Below are 22,464 nucleotides of genomic sequence, written 5' to 3'. Positions count from 1 at the left end.
GTTGAAAATCTGTGCAGTGCCAAATGAAGATTTAATAGGCTGTGCAATTACTAAGTCTGATTAGCAGCCAGCGCGTTTAGACGCTGTAAATTTCAGGATTGTTTTCACTGATTCATTGGCGTTGATGAGGGCTGAATCAACACAATGTGGTTGGACAGATGGAGGAACCTAAAGGGACAATAGGCCTTAAACTACAAATAGGCTGCAAGATTTCTTTATGTGTCAAATTATTTTATTTTATTTTAACATGACTACATGTTTGGGAATGAGTTCAAAGTGTATTGGAATTTTGTCATGATAGTGTATTGTAATCTAGAATCAACTGTTTTGGTACTTAGAGAATGTTCCATGCAAAAGGCAGTGTAATGGGAAAGAATGGTATGTTGAAGAACATTTGTGACCCTGGACCACAAAACCTTAAGTAGCACGAATATATTTGCACTAGCAGTAGCTAATAGTCTTTTATGCCAAAAATCATTAGGATATTACTGTAAGTAAAGATCATGTTTCATGAAGATATTTTGTAAATTGCCTACCATAATTTTTGATTAGTAATATTCATTGCTAAGAAGGAATTTTTTTTGCACCCTCAGATTCCGGATTTTTAAATAGTTGTATCTCGGTCCTATCGTAGCAAACCATACATCAATGGAAAGCTTTCAAATGATGTATGCATTTAAAACAATTGACCCTTATGACTGGTTTTGTGGTCCAGGGTCACATTTAAACATGTCTATGAGTTAGTCTAATTTGCATTGATTGAATCTAGTAATGTAGAACTGTATATATATTTTACATATGTCATCCATATAATATTATGTAATTTCTGTAAGTTATTTTTGAGAAACACAGTTAAAGGTTTGTCTGACGCAACTCAAACTATCCTTGCTTTGGTGCCATGAGCAACCGGTAAGGTGGCTTTGACTATTTTAAGCAAAAATATATTTTTATGATATTTTTGTAATAAATAAAAAATATAGCGCAGCATAACGAGCATACGTCGATTTTAATGTATGAAAACTCAAAGCTCAAATGGCGTACTTTAATGGTACCACCGAAGGTAAACAGTCATACTTTTGTGGTCTCTTAAACGTTTGAAAACACTATAGAACGTTCTTTATAGTATTCGTAGAATTAATAATGATTTAAAACGTCTTAAGACATACTTCTGTGGTGTTTAAGCCTTTAAACAGAATCGGTCAAAACCCTAATTCGCGCCCTCATTGAAGGCATCAATCAAGTAATCAGTGCCATACAGAATACAATGGTTTTCATTATTTTGATAATCAGCGCAGACGGTAGTGTAATAAAAACTGATAGTATATTGAAGTACATTTAGAGTGTCTAATAAGATATAGTGACTAAAAGGAATATCTCATGCATTTAAACCGAGTCTTCTGTATAGAAAGCAGAGCACTATATGCGCTGAGGAAGCGGATCGCCTGTAAAGCGGCACTGCGGCAGTACTGTATCAATGCGCTCGGTCCCCGCTCGCTCCGGGATCCTGAAGCACGGACTCGCGGAGAGGAGCAGCGTCGCTTCCTTGCAGGATTTATTTGTTTGTGGAAAAAATTCTCTTTTGTTTTCCGTTCTAGAGCAGTGCGCTTTCCGAATGCCGACGACTCGCTCGGACGACCCTCCTCCACTCGCCAGGCTTTGCATGTGTTGCTTTTGTCCTGCAGGAGAAAAGGCAGGCTTTGTGTTTTGGTGGATCTAGAGCTGAAGGAGGCAGTGCCAGGCGCTGCTGCTGCTGCTGTGGGCTGGACCGGCCACGGTGCGTGAGATTTACTGACGGAGAGAGAGAGAGAGACAAAAAGGACTCATGGAAGACAGCGAGAGTGAAGGGAGGGCTGGCAGGGAGTGTAAATACATTAAAACCATTTATATATTTGGGGTGTGTGCGCGCGCGCGCGTGTGTGACAGGAGTGCCAGCACAGGGCATCATCAGGTTAAAGGGATATGTGGTTGAGAATGGCTTTTGTAATAATAGCCCACCTGGACTGTTAGTAATTGCTGTTGGTTAAATGTTTTTGGAATGCGTAATTTAGTCGAAAAGTCAGATTGCAATGCTGATATCTAGCGGTTTGTTAAGGGTGGATTTTGAAAGCAGATGAAGGTTGGTGGCTAGTGAAGTTTAAGTTGACGGGTGTCTATGATGTCATACTGTAGCTGCTCTAGATGTTCATCTCATCTTGTGAAGTTTACATTGATGCTGGATTATGATGTCTATGTACACTTACATTTACATTTATGGCTAGTTGTGATATAATGACTTGTACATGCCATCAGATGATGTTCAAGTTGATGCTTGATTATGATATCGTAATGTAGTTGCGAATTTGGCAAAGCTGATTAATTGTAATGTCAGTGTTTACATTTTTTGGCTAATTGTCATCATAATGTAGGTGTTCATGTCACCTAATGATGTTTATGTTAATGCTTGATTATGATTTCAGTGCTTTAGTTGGATGATTATGGCGTTGTAATGTTGTATGTTCATGTGATTTTAATTTCAGTCTGGTGTCATAGTTCATGTAATTTGGTGAATTTGAAGATTGATGATCATGATGTCATAATGCAGCTATTGTGGATGTTCATGTCAGATTTTTGTCTTGTATTTAAACTCCTGCCAAAGACTGGAGATGATTCTGCTAAAAGCTTAAGCACACAACTTGACAGAATTACTGACACAATTATGTTGAGCAATGTCTTGCATGAGTAGTTTTAGCTGGTGTCAGTAATTTGCTATTTAGAGTGTGGCAGATTTAACAAGTGGTAGGGAGTTTTATCTATAGTTGGGTGACATTGAGAAATAAACAGAAGAACCTTTAGTAGAGATGATCAGAATGATTGTAGCTGTACATGGATGTAACTGTACAGAGGATGACTGGGAGTCAGCCATAAATGTTTTGTCAGTGTAATCAGCTGAACTAAAATTTGCTGTGAGAAAAAGATTTTTTTCCCTTGATCCACAGCTCTGTTAAGAAAAATGAATAATTTTCCCCCTCCTGTCTCCGGTTATAGCAGTCTCAGAATAATGACAGTGTGCAGGAGGAGAAATATAAGCTCTTGAATATGTAATACGGGAGATCTAGACCCAGCTCTGTAAATGCTCATTATATGATGTATTTAATCTGCTAGAACACATTCTGAATAATTTCCTACAATAGATTTTGTTTTCTTTCAAGAAGGGAATGTAAAAGTGACTGTAGTCATTGTGGAATTAGATCAAAAGGAAGGCATCTTAAGATGATCTCTTGCAGAGAGTCCAAATGTGTTGTGAAAATTGCTTTATTCATATGCCTGCATGATATATTCCTATGTATAGCTGAGGGCGGGGATTCTGGGAATGCACTCAGAGAGAACATTTCAAACGTCTGCTCTCTATCTCTTTGACTTGCAGGATGGGAAGGTGTCAGACTGCACTTAAACAAAGTGTTGGGTCCGTGAGGACAGCCATGAGGAGACCTGTTACAGCTCCGTTGGAAGACACTTCAAGTGATCTGCCAGTTTGTTTCCCTTAAACGTGGGCTGAGTTTGGAAGTTTGGATACTTTCCAGTTTGGCAACCCTTAGCAGGATTCGATTTGGGATTTCTGTGCTTGTGGATATATGCGTTTATCCTTCTGGAATCTCATGTGCGTTTCACACTCAGAGCAAAGTCACATAACATCAGCCGTTTTTGGAATTTGGATAATTGCAAACCCCTTACTGGAGTACAGTTATTGAGCTTTGCATTACAGGTGTTTGTTGGGAATCGTTCTGCATCCACCTGTGAGAGCCTCCTAACAGGAAGTGTTCAGTCGAGTGTGTCATCTGGTGAAATGGATGGCCCGCGGTGCAGCGGGATCCGGAAAAAGCGGAAGTCTCGGTCAGTGCGGGACCGGGAGCGTGTCTCTAACGGGATCAGGAATAACCATGTCCGGGGCTCCGTGCTTCGATTCTCCTCGGATTCTGAGAAGGAAGACAGCACCAACCCCTCCTCTTCCTCACGTCCCAGGCCACCGAGGAGGAAGAGAAAGGAGTCTACCTCTGCCGAGGAGGACATCATTGACGGATTCTCAATATCGGGATTTATAACGCTGGAAGCTCTTGAGGTAAGAGACTGGGATACTGCGCCCTTTGTGTGAATGTGTTTTTTACTGCTGTTTTTTGGAAGAGCTTGTTTGGTTTGGCTGTGAAAAGCTCAGTGGCGGCATAATGACTGGTTTATTATTGTCTGTAGACTGCTTCTTTCTGGACTCTAATTGCCTGGGTCTGTTTGCACAGTATTGGATTTTCTGTTGTTCTTCTCTGAGTGTGTTTGTGATTCAAGTAGATGTGGCTTTATAAGTCGTTTTCCTGCCAAAGATGTAAACTGTGTCCGAATGTGCTGGCTTATGCACTATTCTGTCTTTCTTGTGTTCATACTGAAAATTCCAACATGAAGTGCACTTCAAATACCCGGATGATGCACTTATTTCATTGAAAAAAAAACTAAGAGTGGAATGTTGGACACTTCATGCACTCATCTGTTGCAGCTTTCCTTATGTGGAAGAATGTTGGATGTTAAAATCTTAACAGTAGACAGTTTTAGTGTATAGTGTGTCATCTGGCAGACAACCACAACTGTGGATGTCTGATGTAATGTGGTACATCATGGTACAAATGCTTTTTTGAGAAGGTTAATGACACATGAATATTAAAAATATAATATAAATATGTAGAAAATGTTTATGTATTCTGACAAAGCTTAAAATGGATGATCATAACGGTGTAATGTAACTACTGTAGATGTTCAGGTCACAGATTTCATTCATAAATGTGACCCTGGACCACAAAACTAGTCTTAGGTAGCACAGGTATATTTGTAGCAATAGCCAAAAATACATTGAATGATCGACTTTTCTTTTATGCCAAAAATAATTAGCATATTAAGTAAAGATCATGTTCCATGAAGATATTTTGTAAATTTCCTACTGTAAACATATCAAAACTTAATTTTTGATTAGTAATATGAACTTAATAAGAACTTTATTTTCACATATTTAAAGGCGATTTTCTTAGTATTTTGATTTTTTCCACCCTCAGATTCCAGATTTTTAAATAGTTGTATCTCAACCAGATTTTGTTCTGTACTAACAAACCATACATCAATGGAAAGCTTATTTTTTAAGCAAAAAATGGACCCTTATGACTGGTTTTGTGGTACATATATAGATTTTAGTCACAGACTAAGACACAGACACATTTTAGTCAAAAACTTTTGTTAAGAAGGATCATTCTGCTAAAAAAGCTTCAGTTCAGAAGAATAATTTCAGCTGATCTATGTTTGCAGTTATACTGTACTTCAATAGAAATCACTTTTGCATTGTTCTCATTTTGACTACAGAATCATATGTAAGTGTATACTTCCGAGTTGGTTTGTTATTATATATAGGAATTCCTAAATGCCTGGAAGTGAAATTTCAAACTTCAGATGTTTGAAATAAGGGTTGGATGTACCAGCCAAGTTAGCTACAGCTTTGCCATTTAGATCTCTAACTCATTTTGACAGTCTCCTTACACAAACTAAACAAGCTGCTTTGGTCTATTACATATAATCTAGGCAGATTGATCAAACATACTGTGCAGATGTATATTATTGTTCTGTTTATTAGTAAAACCGCTCTGTGTTTAAGGCTGTATACAACCTTCAAGTGGAGTTGGAAATATAGTCATTATGTGTTACATGCTCTGAAATGATAAAGTGAAATCATATTTACGAGTGGGAGACCTGTTTTGATATTGGAAAGGTCAAGTTTTTGCTTGGGGTCCTGCTAGCAAATAGCTTTCGACAGGTATAATATACATATCTGGAGGTATAACTAATTTTTAAATGAATAATATTTTGTAAACAAAAAGCTAAACTAGATATATAAATACAACATAGATTGGGTATGCAGGTGTATTCACTTATAGTCATTCACTGTCACTTCAATATTGCGTTTCTGACTTTGATGTGTCATATCGTAGGTGCTTCCCAGGAGCACTTGAATGCTGCATTGGCCTTCGCCATTGTTTCATTTGTCAGCTTTGACAGGACATCTGTAAAGTGTCATCCTGACTTTCAGCATCGCACTTGCTGTTAAAAGCCCAACAGTGTGACACGACAAAGCTTTGCACGCTTTACCCTCACATCCCCTACAGATGCTGTTGCATTGTGTTGGATGTTCACTACAGTAATCTGTGAAAGGAGCCCGTCAGCAGCTTACGCTGTCACGCTAACGCTCTGAACCGCAGGCGCAGTTCTCCAGGGGTGACATCCCCATTCACTGCTCTTCACTGTTCTGGGATCTGTGACTCATAGTGGTCCCCTCAGTGCTCTCTCGTCTTGCTCCATTTAGAACCTCACAGAGCAGGAGACCCTAGTCTAGGTCCTACATGTCAACGATCAGCTGCATTCTCATTCGTGCAGCTGTGATGATCTTAGGACTTAATGAGCCAGTGAAGCTAGCCAAAACTAATGTATGCTGGTCTATTATAAGTGTATTAAGAAATTACTATTTTAATGCTGCAATATTTAAAATGTAGTATTACTGCTTGTTGTGGTTTTTTTTTTTTTTTTTTGTCGTGTTTTTTATATTTGCTTTAGTTGTGTTTTTTTTTTTTTTTTTTGTAGTTAGGGCTGGGCGATATGGCCTAAAAATAAAATCCCCGATTTTTTCACAAAAAAATCCGATTTACGATTTAAAATCGATTCCCCCCCCCCCCACCTACTACTTTTAGCATGTAAAGAAACCCCAGCTTTTCCACAATATATTTGGGCATTGGGCACCATATATTTTGCAGTATACATTGCAACTGCATCAGTGATTGCTTTCCACCAGGCCCCATTCTTATCATACCAGACACAGTAAATGTTTGTAAGACAAATAAATATGAGATGGGAGGAAAATATATATTTCCATGCTTTTCTCTTGCACTTGTATCGTATACAAAAATATACAATTTTGAACACAGAAATATTAAATGATTTAAAAAACTGAAACGATCTGCCAGCAGGTGGTGGTAAGACACTGATTTAATTACTGAATCATATTCATTTGATTCGTTCGAACGGATGGTTCATTCAAGAATAAAGCAAGTGACTCTTTATGAATGGGGAATTGAATAATTTCACTAGATTCGTTTAAAAACGCACGTTCATTCATAAACGAAACACCGCTGTGTTTGAATGGAGATGCGCAGCGGCTCAGCTGTGACTTGTTTCAGACCACTTTTGACGACGAAATAGAGCAAAATCAGGCAATAGTGTTATAGTCAGACAATGTAAGTCACTTAATAACTTCTTGTTTATTTAACTGTTGTAATAAATCAATATATCGTTTACAAACTCCCTTAAAAATGATTAAAAGCTGTCGCTCATCTTAGTTCGCAATCTCACAAAGCTCTATTATAATAAACGAAGCTACTGCCCATTCAGTCTCTTATTTACACTCTCTCTACACTTGAGGTACATTAGTCAACGTGCAAAACACATAGAAACCTTTGAAGCTCCACTCAGCGCAAACACAAATATGCTGGTCGGGTCAGTCGCACATGGTGCTCCTAAATATTTTTTCATAGTCGCACGTAGTAGTTTCTTTTTGCCCTTGAACGGCGGGTCGCACCATTGAGAAATTAGGTCGCACTCTAGAGCCCTGATATGCAAATAATTCGCCATTGTCTTCAATCATCTCTCTACTCTGTTTATGTGGTAAGTGAAATTGTATGTACTGTAATGTAACAGGCTAACTTGCTAGCAAGTAGCTAATCATGTCCCCTTAGTGACTCGCATTATTTTACCAGAACGCGTTGTTTGTTTTCCGTTCTGAATACATATATATTTATAAAAAAATCGCGATACCTCGATTTAATAAAAAATTAAATCGTCTTAAAACGTAAATTCGAATTAATCGAAAAAAATCGAAAGAATCGCCCAGCCCTATTTGTAGTGTTTTTTGTTTGTTTAGGATTAGTTTTGTTTTTGTTTTGTGTTGTGGTGTTTTTTGTTTCGTTTTAGTGTTTTTTTTTGTGTGTGTGTTTTCTTTGTTGTTGTTTTTTGCTCTTTGTTGTTTTTGTTTTGTGGTGTTTTTTAGTCTTATTTGTTTTGTTTTGTGGTGTTTTTTTGTTTAGTTTTAGTTGTGTTTTTTGTTTTGTGTTGTGGTGTTTTTTGTTTATTTTTAATTGTGTTTTTTTGTTTTGCTTTGTAGTGTTTTTTTGTTTTGTGTTGAGGTGTTTTTGTTTTGTGGTGTAGTGTTTTTTTTAGGTATTTTTGTTTTGTGGTGTAGTGTTTTTTATGTGTTTTTGTTTTGTGGTGTAGTGTTTTTTTGTGTGTGTTTTTTATTTTGTGTTGAGGTGTTTTTGTTTTGTGATGTAGTGGTTTTTTTGGTTGTGTTTTTTGTTTTGTGGTGTAGTGTTTTTTTGTTGTGTTTTTGTTTTGTGGTGTAGTGTTTTTTTGGTTGTGTTTTTTGTTTTGTGGTGTAGTGTTTTTTTGTTGTGTTTTTGTTTTGTGGTGTAGTGTTTTTTTGTTGTGTTTTTGTTTTGTGGTGTAGTGTTTTTTTGGTTGTGTTTTTTTGTTGAGGTGTTTTTTGTTTTGTTTTGTGGTGTTTTTGTGTTGAGGTGTTTTTTTGTTGTTCTGTTCTGGTTATTTTGTTTTGATTGATTTGCTTTTTGTTTTGTGTTTTTTGTTTAGTTTTAGTTGTGTTTTTTGTTCTGTGTTGAGGTGTTTTTTTGTTTTGTGTTGTGGTGTTTTTAGTGTTAAAGGTTTTTTGTGTTGTGGTGTTTTTTTAGTTTTATTAGCTTTTTGTTTTGTTGTGTTTTTTTTGTTTAGTTTTAGTTGTGTTTTTTTGTTTTGTGTTGTGGTGTTTTTTGTTTAGTTTTAGCTGTATTTTTTGTTTCGTGTTGAGGTGTTTTTTGTTTTGTGTTGTGGTGTTTTTTGTTTAGTTTTAGCTATATTTTTTGTTTTGTGTTGAGGTGTTTTTTGTTTTGTGTTGTCGTGATTTTTGTTTTAAGTTGTTTTTGTTATGGTGTTTTTTGTTTTGTGTTGTAATGTTTTTGTAGTTTTAGTTGTTTTTTGTTTTGTTGTGGTGTTTTAGTTGTGTTTTTTGTTTTGTATTGTGTTTTTTTTTTTCATTTTTTTTGTTTTGTTGTGGTGTTTTTTTGTTTTCTGTTGTTTTGTTTTTTTTTCATTTTGTTTTAGTTGTGTTTTGCATTGTGGTGATTTATATTGTTTTTTGGCTTGTTTTTTGCCATTATTATTAATATTGAGCATAGAAAAGGTTTGGAAACAATGAGAAAACTAGAATGCAAGATGACAAAAGCTGGAAATCACATTTTCTGCATAAACACCAGAGGTAAATGTATCAGTGCAATTATTGCAATTATTTTTTCCTCAGAATTTGCATCCGTTTTAAACTGATGGTTTGCTGTTGTGATTTTGGCCCATAAATGTAGCAGTGTTTGTCCATACGGATCAACGTTTACAATACATAAAAGCCATCTTACTTTTTATCCAATACACCTATTCTCCCTTTATCCAATTTCGTTTAAATGGCCCCTTTCACTCTTTTCCTCTACCTCACCATTTCTATTTCTTGTCCTTCTTTTACAACAATCCCTTGATGGTTTCAATTTGAGAAGGAATTTGTCCTCAATTTGCCAGGAGGTGCTTGAAGAATTCGTACAGGTATTCCCAAATGACACATTGAAATCAAACTCGTTCCACTCCAGTGGACAGACTCGCTCATATAGAAGTGAGCCATCAGCAGCGGGTGTTTATTAATGCTGCTTAGTGCTGGAATGACAGACCTGAGAGGCAGTGTGTTACACCACTTTGAGAAATTACTAAATCATCAGGCCCAGGCCGCCTCAACATCCCTCCTCCCCCTTGGTCCCTGAGCACAAAGTTGCCACGTAATCGTTTCACCATCCTCCCCCTTGCCCGCCCCTGCATCCCCAATTCAATATTACTTAATGCCTGCACCACTGGTGCCCTTAAACCACTTTATGTGATCATTGTGTTGTAAAGCTCCGAGCTCATTTGATTGAGAACAGCAGTCACTCTGCGCGCGTTCTCCACTCCATTGATCCACTCATAAGAAAATGGTTAAGTCAGTGTAAATAATACTAATGTGCTAGCACGTGTCTGGCGCAAAACAAAGCAGTTGTTCATCACAAAGGGTTTTCTTTTTCAGCTGACATTCAAAATGGCTTTTCAGATCTTAATGTGAACAAATCAAGTGTTTCTTTTTTGTCTTCGATGCCATTATGTTCTCTTCCTTAGCTAAGTTGATGAGTCTAAGTGCATTGTTAATGATTTCAGACTGCGCTTTTATCATTTATAAATATTTACGCAGTCTGCAATAACTCAAATGCAGCTTTGGGGAAAAAAATTATGTCAGTTTTGACATCAGATTAGCATTTCAGAAAGAGACAGGAAAAAGACCCATCATGTCAGGCAGTACATGGTTGAAAGAGGAAATTAGGTCATGGCCGGAGGAGGGGTTGGAACGGGGCCCAGAGGGGCACATCTTTCGTCTGTAATCGCCTAATGCCACAGCAATACAAAAAGCACCCTGACTAGAGGTCGACGGATATATAGTTCGGCCGAGATATCGGGCCGATATTTGCCATTTTTTAATATATTGGCATCGGATTTGGCTTAAAAGCACGAGTGATTAAGCCTATATAAGTGTGCAGCGATGTGCAGATCAACTGTTAAAATTAACCATCCATTCATCATATCAGCATGCCAAGCTAAGAATTAGAATAATTGTAATCGGAAGATCGCGTGCCGTTTGCTAAATCAGAGAAAAATATAGGTGCAGGTGGGTGGCGGGCAGATTACACTATTGCCTGATTTTGCTTTATTTCGTCGTCTAAAGTAAGATTTTGCTGTCTTTTGTCGTCAAAAGTAGTCTGAAACAAGTCACTACTGAGCCGCTGTGCATCTCCATTTAAACACAGCGTTTCGTTTATGAATGAACGTGCGTTTTTAAACGAATCTAGTGAAATGATTCAATTTCCCATTCATAAAGAGAGTCACTTGCTTTATTCAGGAATGAATCAGCTGTTCGAATGAATCAAATAAATATGATTCAGTAATTAAATCAGTGTTTTGCCGCCACCTGTTGGCAGATTCTTTCAGTTATATTAATCATTTAATATTTCTTTATTCAAAATTGTATATTTAAAACATTAATCTAAACATTAATCTCAGCTCTAAAACTTTTATGTAAATGATCGACAGTTATTTTTATATTATCTGTTATATATATATGCATTCATGAAGGGTTAGGAACAGGCATATGTGTGTTTAGTTGCATAAGGGTGAATTATCTTCATAATGTAAATGGTTTTGGATAAAAGTAATTAAAGGAATACTCAGGGTTCAGTACCAGCTAAGCTCAGCTTCTGTGCTATAAAGTTGCATTGAGAGCAACACAACTGACGTTCAAGACCCAGAAAGGTAGTAAGGACATCGTTAAAATGAGTGGTTCAACCTTAATTTTATGAAGCTACGAGAATATTTTGTGTGCAAGGAAAACAAAAATGGCAACTTTATACAAGAATTTCTTCTTGTTTTTTCCTTTAAAGAAAAGTGTTTGTTGATTGAGCTTAACTCGAACCTGGAATATTCCATCGAGCTGAAGAAACCTACACATGTCTTACTTATAGCTGTCTCTACAAATTAAGCTAGGATAGCAGAAAGTCTGTTAACATCCAAAAAATTACACACTTCAGCTTTAAACTCTTCTCTCTGACAGTGTGCGTGTAAATTGTCTGGTATTTATGAGGAAATGCGCAGTGTTTATTTTGTCTTCGGTGATGTAATCGTGTCAAATGCGGTCTGACAGAAATGTCTTCTTGGCAGAATTGTGAGACAGGCTATAGATTTTCTGAGCTGTAGATGTCTCTTTGCTGTTTAGCAGACAAATCGAAAGATGGAGAGAGAGAGAGAGACAGATAGAGAAAGGGTGAGGAATTGATTACACTCTTCATTGAGAAGAATATTGTTGCACTGAATCTATTGATGTTGCACGTGTGTCTAGTTAAAAACACAAGCACAAAATCTGTCAATAATTATGTTGGAATAAACAAAGAACACTCGGCTTGTGAAATACATAAAAACACTAATTTCCTTAGTGAAAATCACTGGTGATTTTGTTCGAGGAATGCTATGAATATTCCCATGTAATGTCACCTTTTTTTTAAGCTGTCAATTAATTTCCTTCCAAACAGTGCTTATATCTACTCATGGCAGTGACAGCTGATATTCATTTAGACCTCATTTGAAGCTGTCACAATATGATGTTTGATATGCATTAATATTGTGCTGTAGGAGCCATGACTGACACATCAAATATACCGTCCTGTCACTCCAAGGCATGCTAAATGCAGCCGTTGGATCATACTGTAGTTACGCTAAGATTCCTACTTAAACGTGCAATACTTTTGCTGTTGTTGGGTTAGTAATGCATGATATGGGATTGCAATTGAAGCTACTGGGCAAAAAGAGTGAACCATTTAAGATACAAAACATGCCAAGAGCAATTCAAGTTCAGCTAAATCTAGAGTTAAGGCTGTCTCTTGTTTATACCAAGCAAATGATGGTCAAGTATGTAATTTTATATGGTAGTATCTACCTTATTTTGCAATGCAGAAGCTATTTTCTGTGAATGTGTAAAACTTACGATTTATTTAAGACCTCAGTTTACATACACCTTGCAGAATCTGCAAAATGTTAATTATTTTACCAAAATAAGAGGGATCATACAAAATGCATGTTATTTTTAATTTAGTACTGACTAGATATTTCACATAGAAGAGATTTATATATAGTCCACAAGAGGAAATAGTTGAATTTATAAAAATGACCCCGTTCAAATGTTTACATACACTTGATTCTTAATATTGTGTTGTTACCTGAGTGATCAGCTGTGTTTTTTTTTTTGTTTAGTGATAGTTGTTCATGAGTCCCTTGTTAGTTCTGAACAGTTAAACTGCCCGCTGTTCTTCAGAAAAATCCTCCAGGTCCCACAAATTCTTTGGTTATTCAGCATTTTTGTGTATTTGAACCCTTTCCAACAATGACTGTATGGTTTTGAGAGCCATCTTTTCACACTGAGGACAACTGAGGGACTCATATGCAGTTATTACAGAAGGTTCAAATGCTCACTGATGCTCCAGAAGAAAAAACGATGCATTACGAACCAGGAATGTAAACTTTTGAACAGAATAAAGATGTGTAACTTGTTCCTATTTTGCCTAAATATCAGATTTTTTTTCATTTAGCACTGCCTTTCAGAAGCTACAGATAAGAAGATACTTTCCCAGAAGACAAGTTAAATTTACCGTGATCTTCAAATGCATAGGTTTTCCTTCTGAAGCATCATTGAGCGTTTGAACCTTCTGTAATAGTTGCAAATGAGTCCCTCAGTTGTCCTCAGTGTGAAAAGATGGATCTCAAAATCGTACAGTCATTGCTGGAAAGGGTTCAAATACACAAAAATGCTAAAAAACTAATCATTTGTGGGACCTGGAGGAGAACAGCGGGCAGTTTAACGGTTCAGGACAAACAAGACAAGACAGAACAAACAAGAAACTAAGGAACAACTGTCATTAAACAAAACAAAACAAAAAAAAAGCTGTGGAGCATTTGGGTAAGAACACAGTATTAAGAATCAAGGGTATGCAAACTTTTGAACCGGGTCATTTTCATAAATTTAACTATTATTTTCTCTTGTGGACTATATGTAAACGCCTTTTATGTTAAATATCTTAATTACATCATTACTAAATATAAAATAACGTGCATTTTGTATGATTCCTCCTATTTTGGTAAAATAATTAACATTTTGCAGATTGTGGAAGGTGTATGTAAACTTTTGACCTCAACTGTAACTAGAAGAATAATGAACTGCAGTTAACGGTAAAACTATTTACACTAAAAACTGTCAAATGTTAAGATGGTTGTGTTGTTTGTAGACCCAGCGCTCAATATATTCTCTAAAACCTGTGCGCAGGTGTCTACAATTAAACTAAATATCAAGCTAACATCAATACTGAATAATCTTTGCCCAGCAGGATTTGCCTGCTTACCGCATGATTAAGATCGTTCGAAATAGCTCATTAATTAGCATTGTTCGAACATGTTTTCTCTCATTTTGGCTCCATTAAAAGCAATCATCCAATCACTGACAAATATTAGCCATGACCTGACATTTATTTGATCTTTAGAGGCATTTCGAAAGGAAAATAACTCTGTGTACTTGTTAAAGGAGAAGCGAAAAACAAAGATGTGCTCGGTTGTGACAGCTAATTTGTTAAAAGGTGCGACAAGTACAGGTGTGACGAAGGTTAATTGTTGTAAGAGCTTTAGCTGCAAATGTAATGGTGCCTTCGACACATCCAGGCGGGACGCATGAATGTCGATTCGAAACGTACATACAGACAAACATATGTAAATCATCATTTTGTGGTCATATCCAGGTGCCATGACACACACGCATACACACTTTAAACAGCAGCTGTGGTAATAGCCAGGGTGTTGCAGGAGGGCTGTTAACCACAGTAAATGTTTGCTCTCATGTTTAAATGGTGTGGCAAGAATATCATTAATGACCCTGTGAGGGTGTGCAGAGGGGATAGTATGCTCTGCATGTGTATGTGTGTGTGGGGGGGTGTGAGAGTCAGCATTCCCTCCAAACATCTGTTCACTGGTATGCACTGATGCTTTCGTAGCTTTTAATTAAAAACGACAAAAACGGTTAAGATGTTAACACTTTTGAAATTAAATGGCGTGTATGGGTCCTTGTAGACAAGTTTAATGTCTCAGTATTCACCCTATGTGAGTGAAATTGGATTCAGAACTACAAAAAATTATTTTTGTGTAAACTTAAGTCTGTTGTAATGGGAAAAGGAATTGAAGGACACCTTGTAATTTATTTTCTGTTATCCTCAGTGGTCTCAGGTGGGCATACGCCATTCACGGTTAGTCAGGACTCAGAGCTAAAAGTAGACAATCATACATAATCTCTATTTATGGTTTTAATAGATCAGTGAGAGATTTTCGGTAGATCACTGTGGATCTTTGCCTGGGTTTTCCTACAGATCAAGGTTTAGCACTTGACCTCAATGACCTTCCTAAATGAAGCATTGAAAACAAATTTGTCTCACTGGCTGCTGTAGTGATTGTTAAAAAACCTGTGCTTCTGAGAAAGAAAACTCACTCACTGGAGTTTATTCAACATTTTCTTCCATGTTTCTGACACTGGGTCACTGTATACTTAAGTATTAATACAAGTTAAACTTGTTCTGCAGCATTAGTGACATATACCACATTTATTTTTCTTTAAAGGGCCATGAAACCTAAAGTTTGATTAAAAAAATTAGTTATTTTGTTTTCTTTGTGCACAAAAAGTATTCTCGTAGCTTTATAAAATTAAGGTTGAACCACTGATGTCACATGGACTATTTTAACAATGTCCTTATTAACTTTCTGGGCCTTGAATGTGGTAGTTGTGTTGCTGTCTGTGCAGGGTCATAAAGCTCTCGGATTTCATCAAAATTTCTTAATTTGTGTTCCAAAGATGAACGAAGGTCTCACGGGTTTGGAACAACTTAAGGGTGAGTAATTAATGACAGAATTTTCATTTTTGGATGAACTATTCACCCAAAAATGAAAATGTAATGTTTATCTGCTTACCTCCAGGGCATCCAAGATGTTGTTGACTTTGTTTCTTCAGTAGAACACAATCAAAGATTTTTAACTCAAACCATTGCAGTCTGTCAGTCATATAATGGCAGTCAATGGGACCCATGGTTTTTGAGAGTCAAAAAACATACACAGACAAAACCAAATTAAACCCTGTGGCTTGTGACGATACATTGAGGTCTTAACACACAAAAAACAATTGGTCTGTGCAAGAAACTGAACAGTATTTATATCATTTTTTTACCTCTCATCCACCACAATGTCCAACTGTCCTGAGCGCGTTCACAGCCGGCGCGTGACGAAGAGCAAGCAACCATAACTTCAGTCGATCAGGCTCAAAAGTTGAGAGTCGGTGAAAAGTCAACACTACCGGATGAGTTTGTGCAAGCAAGCATTATCTTTTAGTTTTTAATCGGTTGCAACAATCAGGATAAGCACAAGTAATTCCCATTTTGAGTAGCTGTCGTACCCACAATCTCTCTGTGTAAACAATAATAAAGCATCACGCACCGGCTGTTGTGAACACGCTCAGGACAGTTGGACATTGCGGTGGATCAGAGGTAAAAAAATGATATAAATACTGTTCAGTTTCTTGCACAGACCAATTGTTTTTTGTGTGTTAAGACCTCAATGTATCGTCACAAGCCGCAGGGTTTAGTTTAGTTTTGTCTTTGTATGTTTTTTTTACTCTCAAAGCTGTTGGTCCCATTGACTGCCATTATATGACTGACAGACTGCAACGTTTGAGTTAAAAATCTTTGTTTGTGTTCTACTAAAGAAAAAAGTCACCTAAATCCTGGATGCCCTGAGGGTAAGCAGATCATCAAAATTAAATTTTTTGGTGAACTATCCCTTTAACTTGTATACAGATCTGGCCATTAAAAATGCGTCTATTTTCACGCGGCAGCCTGCAATTCGGCACGCGTGGGCACGCGTCCTGCCGCAGCGGCTTTTTTAGATTTTTTTACAACGTTGTTGCACTTCATATAATATCCACCAGGTGGCGCAAGGAACAACATTCTGTAGCCAAACACCATGGCCAGCTCTAGGGGGCGTTGGTCACAAATACCAGTACAATAGTTCAATGATTCCTCTTTCCTGAAATTATGGTTCAAACCAATAGCAAAAAGATAGCCTATTCATAAGCAGGTACAGTTGTATTGTTATTTTGTTTTCTTTCTTTGTTTTCCTGACGAACATTTATTAGACTGCATCGGAAACAGAAATGTTAATTTCGGTTATTTTATTTCTCCAACCGACAACTGACGTAAACCGCTAAATTCGTTTTCAGGGATTAATTATACACAAGCAAGAAGCAGCATAAACATCAGAACCTCACGTGCAGAGCTTATGCACAGAGAAAAACCCAACAAACCTATATATAATAATAAATAAAATAGGCCCACATAAGAAATATATGTTTTTCTTTTCTGAATGAATAATAATTTAACAAATTAATAAGTAGCAAGCCTATATGCAGAATTTTAGGCAATTTCTGTGATGCGCCCTTAAACCAGCATCTTGTTTCCATTTTTTTTTTTTACAAATAGCCTACACGTTTTTTCTTAATTTTTTTTTAATTTTATTGTGATTGTACACAAATAACAGAAATATGTAAAATATCATAGTTTTAAGCAATGCCGTACTCTTGAACGAGTATTGTAAGCTGTATCCACTTTATTAAGGGGGAAAAAATCAAGTGATCCTGACGGCGCCGCGGGCAGTTAAATTACTCGACCTCTTTCACCTTCAGAATAAAATACATTATATATTTCAGCGTTTTAAAGCAACATCAAATTAAGATATGCATGTTTAAGAGGTAGTTCGTCTTTTTCTTTTTCTAAGATACACAATTTTAGATACACTGACAATTAATTTGAGTAGAGACAGATAGAAATGGGAAGGATAAATATAAACTACAGTATTTTTGCGATTTTGGTGCTTAGAAATTTATTCTAAGCGGGCCGCGGGCGAATAATATAGTTAATATAGCGCGGAGCGGGTGGATGCGGAATAAAACCTCGTGGAAGCGGGACTGGAAAAGCACTTTGTTATATCCTATAGACTATTTAGATACTTCATCATCAAGCAAAAATTTATTCATAAGCAGGAGCAGTTTTATTATTATTTTCTTTTCTTTTTTTCCTGTTGAACTTTTATTAGACTGCATTGAAAATAGAAATGTTAATTTCTGTTTTTTTTTTCCAAACGACAACCGACAGCGTTTAGTTATTATTAACGACAAGATTGTGTTAAATTACATTTAAATTGAAACGTGGCTGTGACACATTAATAACAGTTAAATTCGTTTTGAGGGGTTAATTGTACACAAGCAAAAAGCAGCATAAACATCAGAACATCACGCGCAGATCTTATGCACAGAGAAAACCCAAAAAAGCTGTATGTAAAATAAATAAAAATGCCCATATGCGAAATATAAATTTCTTAATGAATAATAATTTAACAAAACGAAATAAAATAAAATTAATAAGTAGCAAGCCTATATGCAGAATTGTAGGCAATTTCTGTGACGCGCCCTTGAACCAGCATCTTGTTTACATTTTTTTTTTTTACAAATAGCATACACATCTGTTTTTTCGTTGTGATTGTACACAAATAACAGAAATATGTAAAATAGCATAGTTTTGAGCAATCCCTTACTCTTGAACGAGTATTGTAAGCTGTATCCACTTAATTAAAAGGGGAAAAAAACGTGATCCTGACGGCGCCGCAGGCAGTTAAATAACTTTCACCTTCAGAATAAAATACATTATATATTTCAGCGTTTTAAAGCAACATCAAATTAAGATATGCATGTTTAAGAGGTAGTTCCTCTTTTTCTTTTTCTAAGATACACAATTTTAGATACACTGACAATTAATTTGAGTAGAGAGGAATAGAAATGGAGAGGATAAATATAAACTACAGTTTTTATAGAGTTAAAAATTAATTAATTTATTTATTAGTATTATTACTATTATTATTTTGATTTGTTTTTGCGATTTTGGTGCTTAGAAATTTATTCTAAGCGGGCAGCGGGCGAATAATATAGTTAATATAGCGGGAGCGGGTGGATGCGGAATAAAACCTTGTGGAATCGGGACTGGAAAAGCACTTCATTGTTATATCCTGTAGACTATACTTCATCATCAAGCATGGGCGTCGGAAGCAAAATAAATGTGGGTGGGTCCTCCCCCAGAAAAATAAATTCTTTAGTATATGCCATTTTCTGTAGTCTGGTGCCTTTTATTTAATGTTTTTACACAATGCAAATACTCCATATTTACAAATATTACAAAAGACGGCTATACTGCAACATTTTCAGTGGCGTAAGTGATAATACGAGTAACATATCGTTTTTGACGCGGGAGACCCGAGTTCGCATCCGCCTTTTGGTGAAATCATTTTCGAAATCGTCTCCCTTTTCACTTATATCACATCGGAAAGGCATTTGTTTATTAGTTAATTAATGAAATAATTGAAAAGTTGAAACAAAGTATCAACTAGGGTTAGGTCACCTACCGTAAGTGTATCTGAGCACTATACTGTACTTTTAGGAGTGTTAATAATTAATTTTATTATTATTATTATTGTTATTATTATTATTATTATTATTATTATTGTCTTTAGATTTGTTCTTACATTTTGATGCCGTACATTATTATGACGCACTGCCCATGCAGTTTTTTTTTTCTTTTTTCTTAAAAACTAATTGAAGTGAAAGGGAAGAAACCCATGTAGATTTGGCCTAATGTCCATAAATACTATAGCCTAGTATTATATCCTAATATAGAAAATAATTTAGACAAATAAACAGAAGGCTCACTTTTCAAAACAATAAAGCTTAGCCTATATGACTGACAACGAATACAACAATTGTTAAGTATCAAATCGACCAGACACCGAAACAGTTTCTTTCCTCAGGCAATCCATCTCATGAACACTTGATCGTGCAACATACAACACTATACATTCTTTATTCATTTTTCCGTTATTTATTTAAAGCACATACTTACTTCTATTCAAATGTCTTTGCTATTTTTGCACATTGTCTGTCTTGTATACCTCTATATTGTTATTTTTATAATATGTATCGTCTTGTCACTGTCATTCTGTAGCACTGTGGAGCTCTGTCACAAAAACAAATTCCTAGTATGTGCAAACATACCTGGCAATAAAGCTCATTCTGATTCTGATTCTGATTCTGAAAAGTGCTCCAGTGAGTTATGCAATTTTTTTCCACCTTTTTTTCTTTTTCTTTTTTTTTTTAAGTGGAAAAGTAGTTCTTCTATTTCGGAGAAGTTCATTAAGTCTGTCTCTTAACAGCTTCCAGTCACGAACTGCGGGTTGAATCTCCGACCAACGATCAGTAAAAGTTTTTTTTTTTTTTTTTATCTTTAAACAGCTCCGATTTACATCATTTTAGCCTGGAACTAGGCTTAAGTCTGTTCTGGGAAACCAAAGGGAAGTGTATTTTTTTTTTTTTTTTCAGTTTTCTGAAAAGTAGCCGTTAATGAGGCATCAGAGTTAAGCGGCATGCAGTATAAAGAGCGAAATGTTTATGAATGGCAGAGTGGGGGTGGGGTGGGGTGTTGAATGCTGTCTGTTGCCTTGTTGTAATCAACATTTGGAGACTTGGGGGTGCTGGGGGCGGATTCCGACTGCATTCAGTTGCATTTCGAATTCAGCATTCAAATGCATGCCAGGGAGAAGGGGAAAGCTTTCCTCACACGCTCCACTTTTTTCAAAACATTAGTGTCCAACCTGACACGCGGGTCAGTGGATAAACAACCCGAACCCGACCGTTTTCAAATAACCCACCCGCAACTCGGACCGCAGAATAAAAAAAATAAATATTGTACCCGACCCGCCTCCTGACCCGTATGTTTAATACTAAAGTGATTAAGCTGTGGAGATGCAGTCTGAAATATCCCGACATCAGAAATCCATTGGTGTACAAGCTAAAAAATAAAATTAAAATAAAACAATGTTTCCTGTTGTAAAGTCGTTGCCGTATTGTTGTGTATGAAGTTCAGATGTTATTATTTTAAGAAATATATATGTTTTAGGATTCTCCTTATTTTTGTTTTAGACATCCATCAATTACGGTGAATAAAAAAAATTCCGCGCTGGTGGAAACAAGACTTTCGCTTCTACTTTTGAGACCGGTGTTCGGACGTTTTTCTAAAAAAAAAAATAAGAATTCAAAATTCAAAATTTATTGTCATAAAAACAGAAGGTGAATATAATTCAAAAATGTTAAGTATTTGCTGATTAAAGAAAACATGAAGGATGCCGCTTAATATTTGGCTTTTACGTGAACTTTAAAGCATATCCCTCATTCCATTTGTTTTCTTTGTTTTGTAATCTTTATATTATTTTCGTGAAATGTATTTTTGCTCAACATGCATTTCTCGTGGCCACGAGTTTAATGAATAAACCAACCTGCGTGACATTAGTAACCCAGAATTATTTGAGATATTTCGTTTTGAGTTTAGAAATTGTTTGCCTATATTAATTGTTATAGAAATTAATACAATATGAAATAATTATACAGGCGATGCTGTATATGCTAATGCTGTCTGTGCACAATGTAGACAGCTTTCACAAGTGTTTACATGTATTACATGTTGGCCTACTTCAAATTAAATAGCCCTGCAAGAAACATTTCATGCATCCCACAATCTTGTCCATTGACTAACCTTCTTTTTTTCCCATTATATTTGTATTATTCGTTTGTATTCGTTATTTTTTCCTTCATTTTGATCTTGTTACATAACATTCTGAATGTAAATGATACTGTAAAGGTGCTATGACTGGGGTTTTTACTGGAATGCAGTTTAAAGGTTAAATTTAACATATATTGTATTTTATTAAGTCTAACTAATAGACAAATAACTGAAGAGTGAATCATTCACGTAGTTTCATTTGGAAATAATTTATCGTCACACAGTAAAATAGGCCTACATTCCTTCTCTTAACTAAAGAATTGAACATATAAAATATGAATTGAACATATTTTATTTTGTTTAGTCTAATTAACAGACTAGACTATATAAATATTAAACTGTTTTACTGAGAAATGAATCATTCACGTAGTTTCATTTGTAAATGAAAACATCATGTATCGTCACACACGGGGATAAATACAATCAAAAAGTCAAAACGAAATTGGCATAATTGTCAGGCGTTAAAAATAAATAGCCCTAACCAGGTATTGAAATAATAATAACCTATAATAAGAATAAATAATAAGTGATTTAGAGCTATCTACTTTTTTCTTTATTGTGAATCGCTTAACCTAAATAACTTTATATATGCTATTTGGCATATATTTAGCAAATATTGTGAACTACAATTATGCCAATAAAGTTTTGACTTTATGATTGTATTAATGCCCGTGTGTGACCATACGATTTACAAATGGAACGTGAATGATTCACTCGACAATGAAACACTATATAGGTTATAATTAGACTAAAAATGAATATATGCCATATAGTATAATCAAAGCTTTCATGGCATGTCAGCATTTATCATTTAGATTCGGAATGTTAAGAGATCGAAATTAAGGGGGGCATACTGAATATAAACGAATAATACATTTATTACAGAAAAAAAGGATCAATTAATGGATAAGACTTAAGGATGCATAAAATGTTTCTTGCAGGGCTATTTAATTTGAAGTACTTATATGTAATAAATTCTTGATAAACTTTTGAATGCTGTCTACATCGCGCACAGACA

The 22,464-nt window shown here is 35.8% G+C and overlaps 1 protein-coding gene across 5 annotated transcripts in view; it reads left to right on the top strand.

The window, feature by feature from the left end:
* Positions 1-1,519: 1,519 nt before the first annotated feature.
* Positions 1,520-22,464, top strand: part of auts2a (activator of transcription and developmental regulator AUTS2 a) — a 473,806-nt gene continuing 452,861 nt past the window's right edge. For all 5 annotated transcript variants that reach the window (XM_073829732.1, XM_073829730.1, XM_073829733.1 and 2 more), the window contains exons 1-2: positions 1,520-1,774; positions 3,404-4,096. In XM_073829732.1, the coding sequence (XP_073685833.1) occupies positions 3,824-4,096 (273 nt within the window). In that variant the 5' untranslated portion in view covers positions 1,520-1,774; positions 3,404-3,823. The remainder of the gene's footprint in view (positions 1,775-3,403; positions 4,097-22,464) is intronic.

This window comes from Garra rufa, chromosome 23 (genome assembly GCF_049309525.1).
Source record: "Garra rufa chromosome 23, GarRuf1.0, whole genome shotgun sequence".
Taxonomy (NCBI): domain Eukaryota; kingdom Metazoa; phylum Chordata; class Actinopteri; order Cypriniformes; family Cyprinidae; genus Garra; species Garra rufa.
Note: the sequence above shows the minus strand (reverse complement) of the source record. Positions and strands in the feature narration are given on the sequence as shown.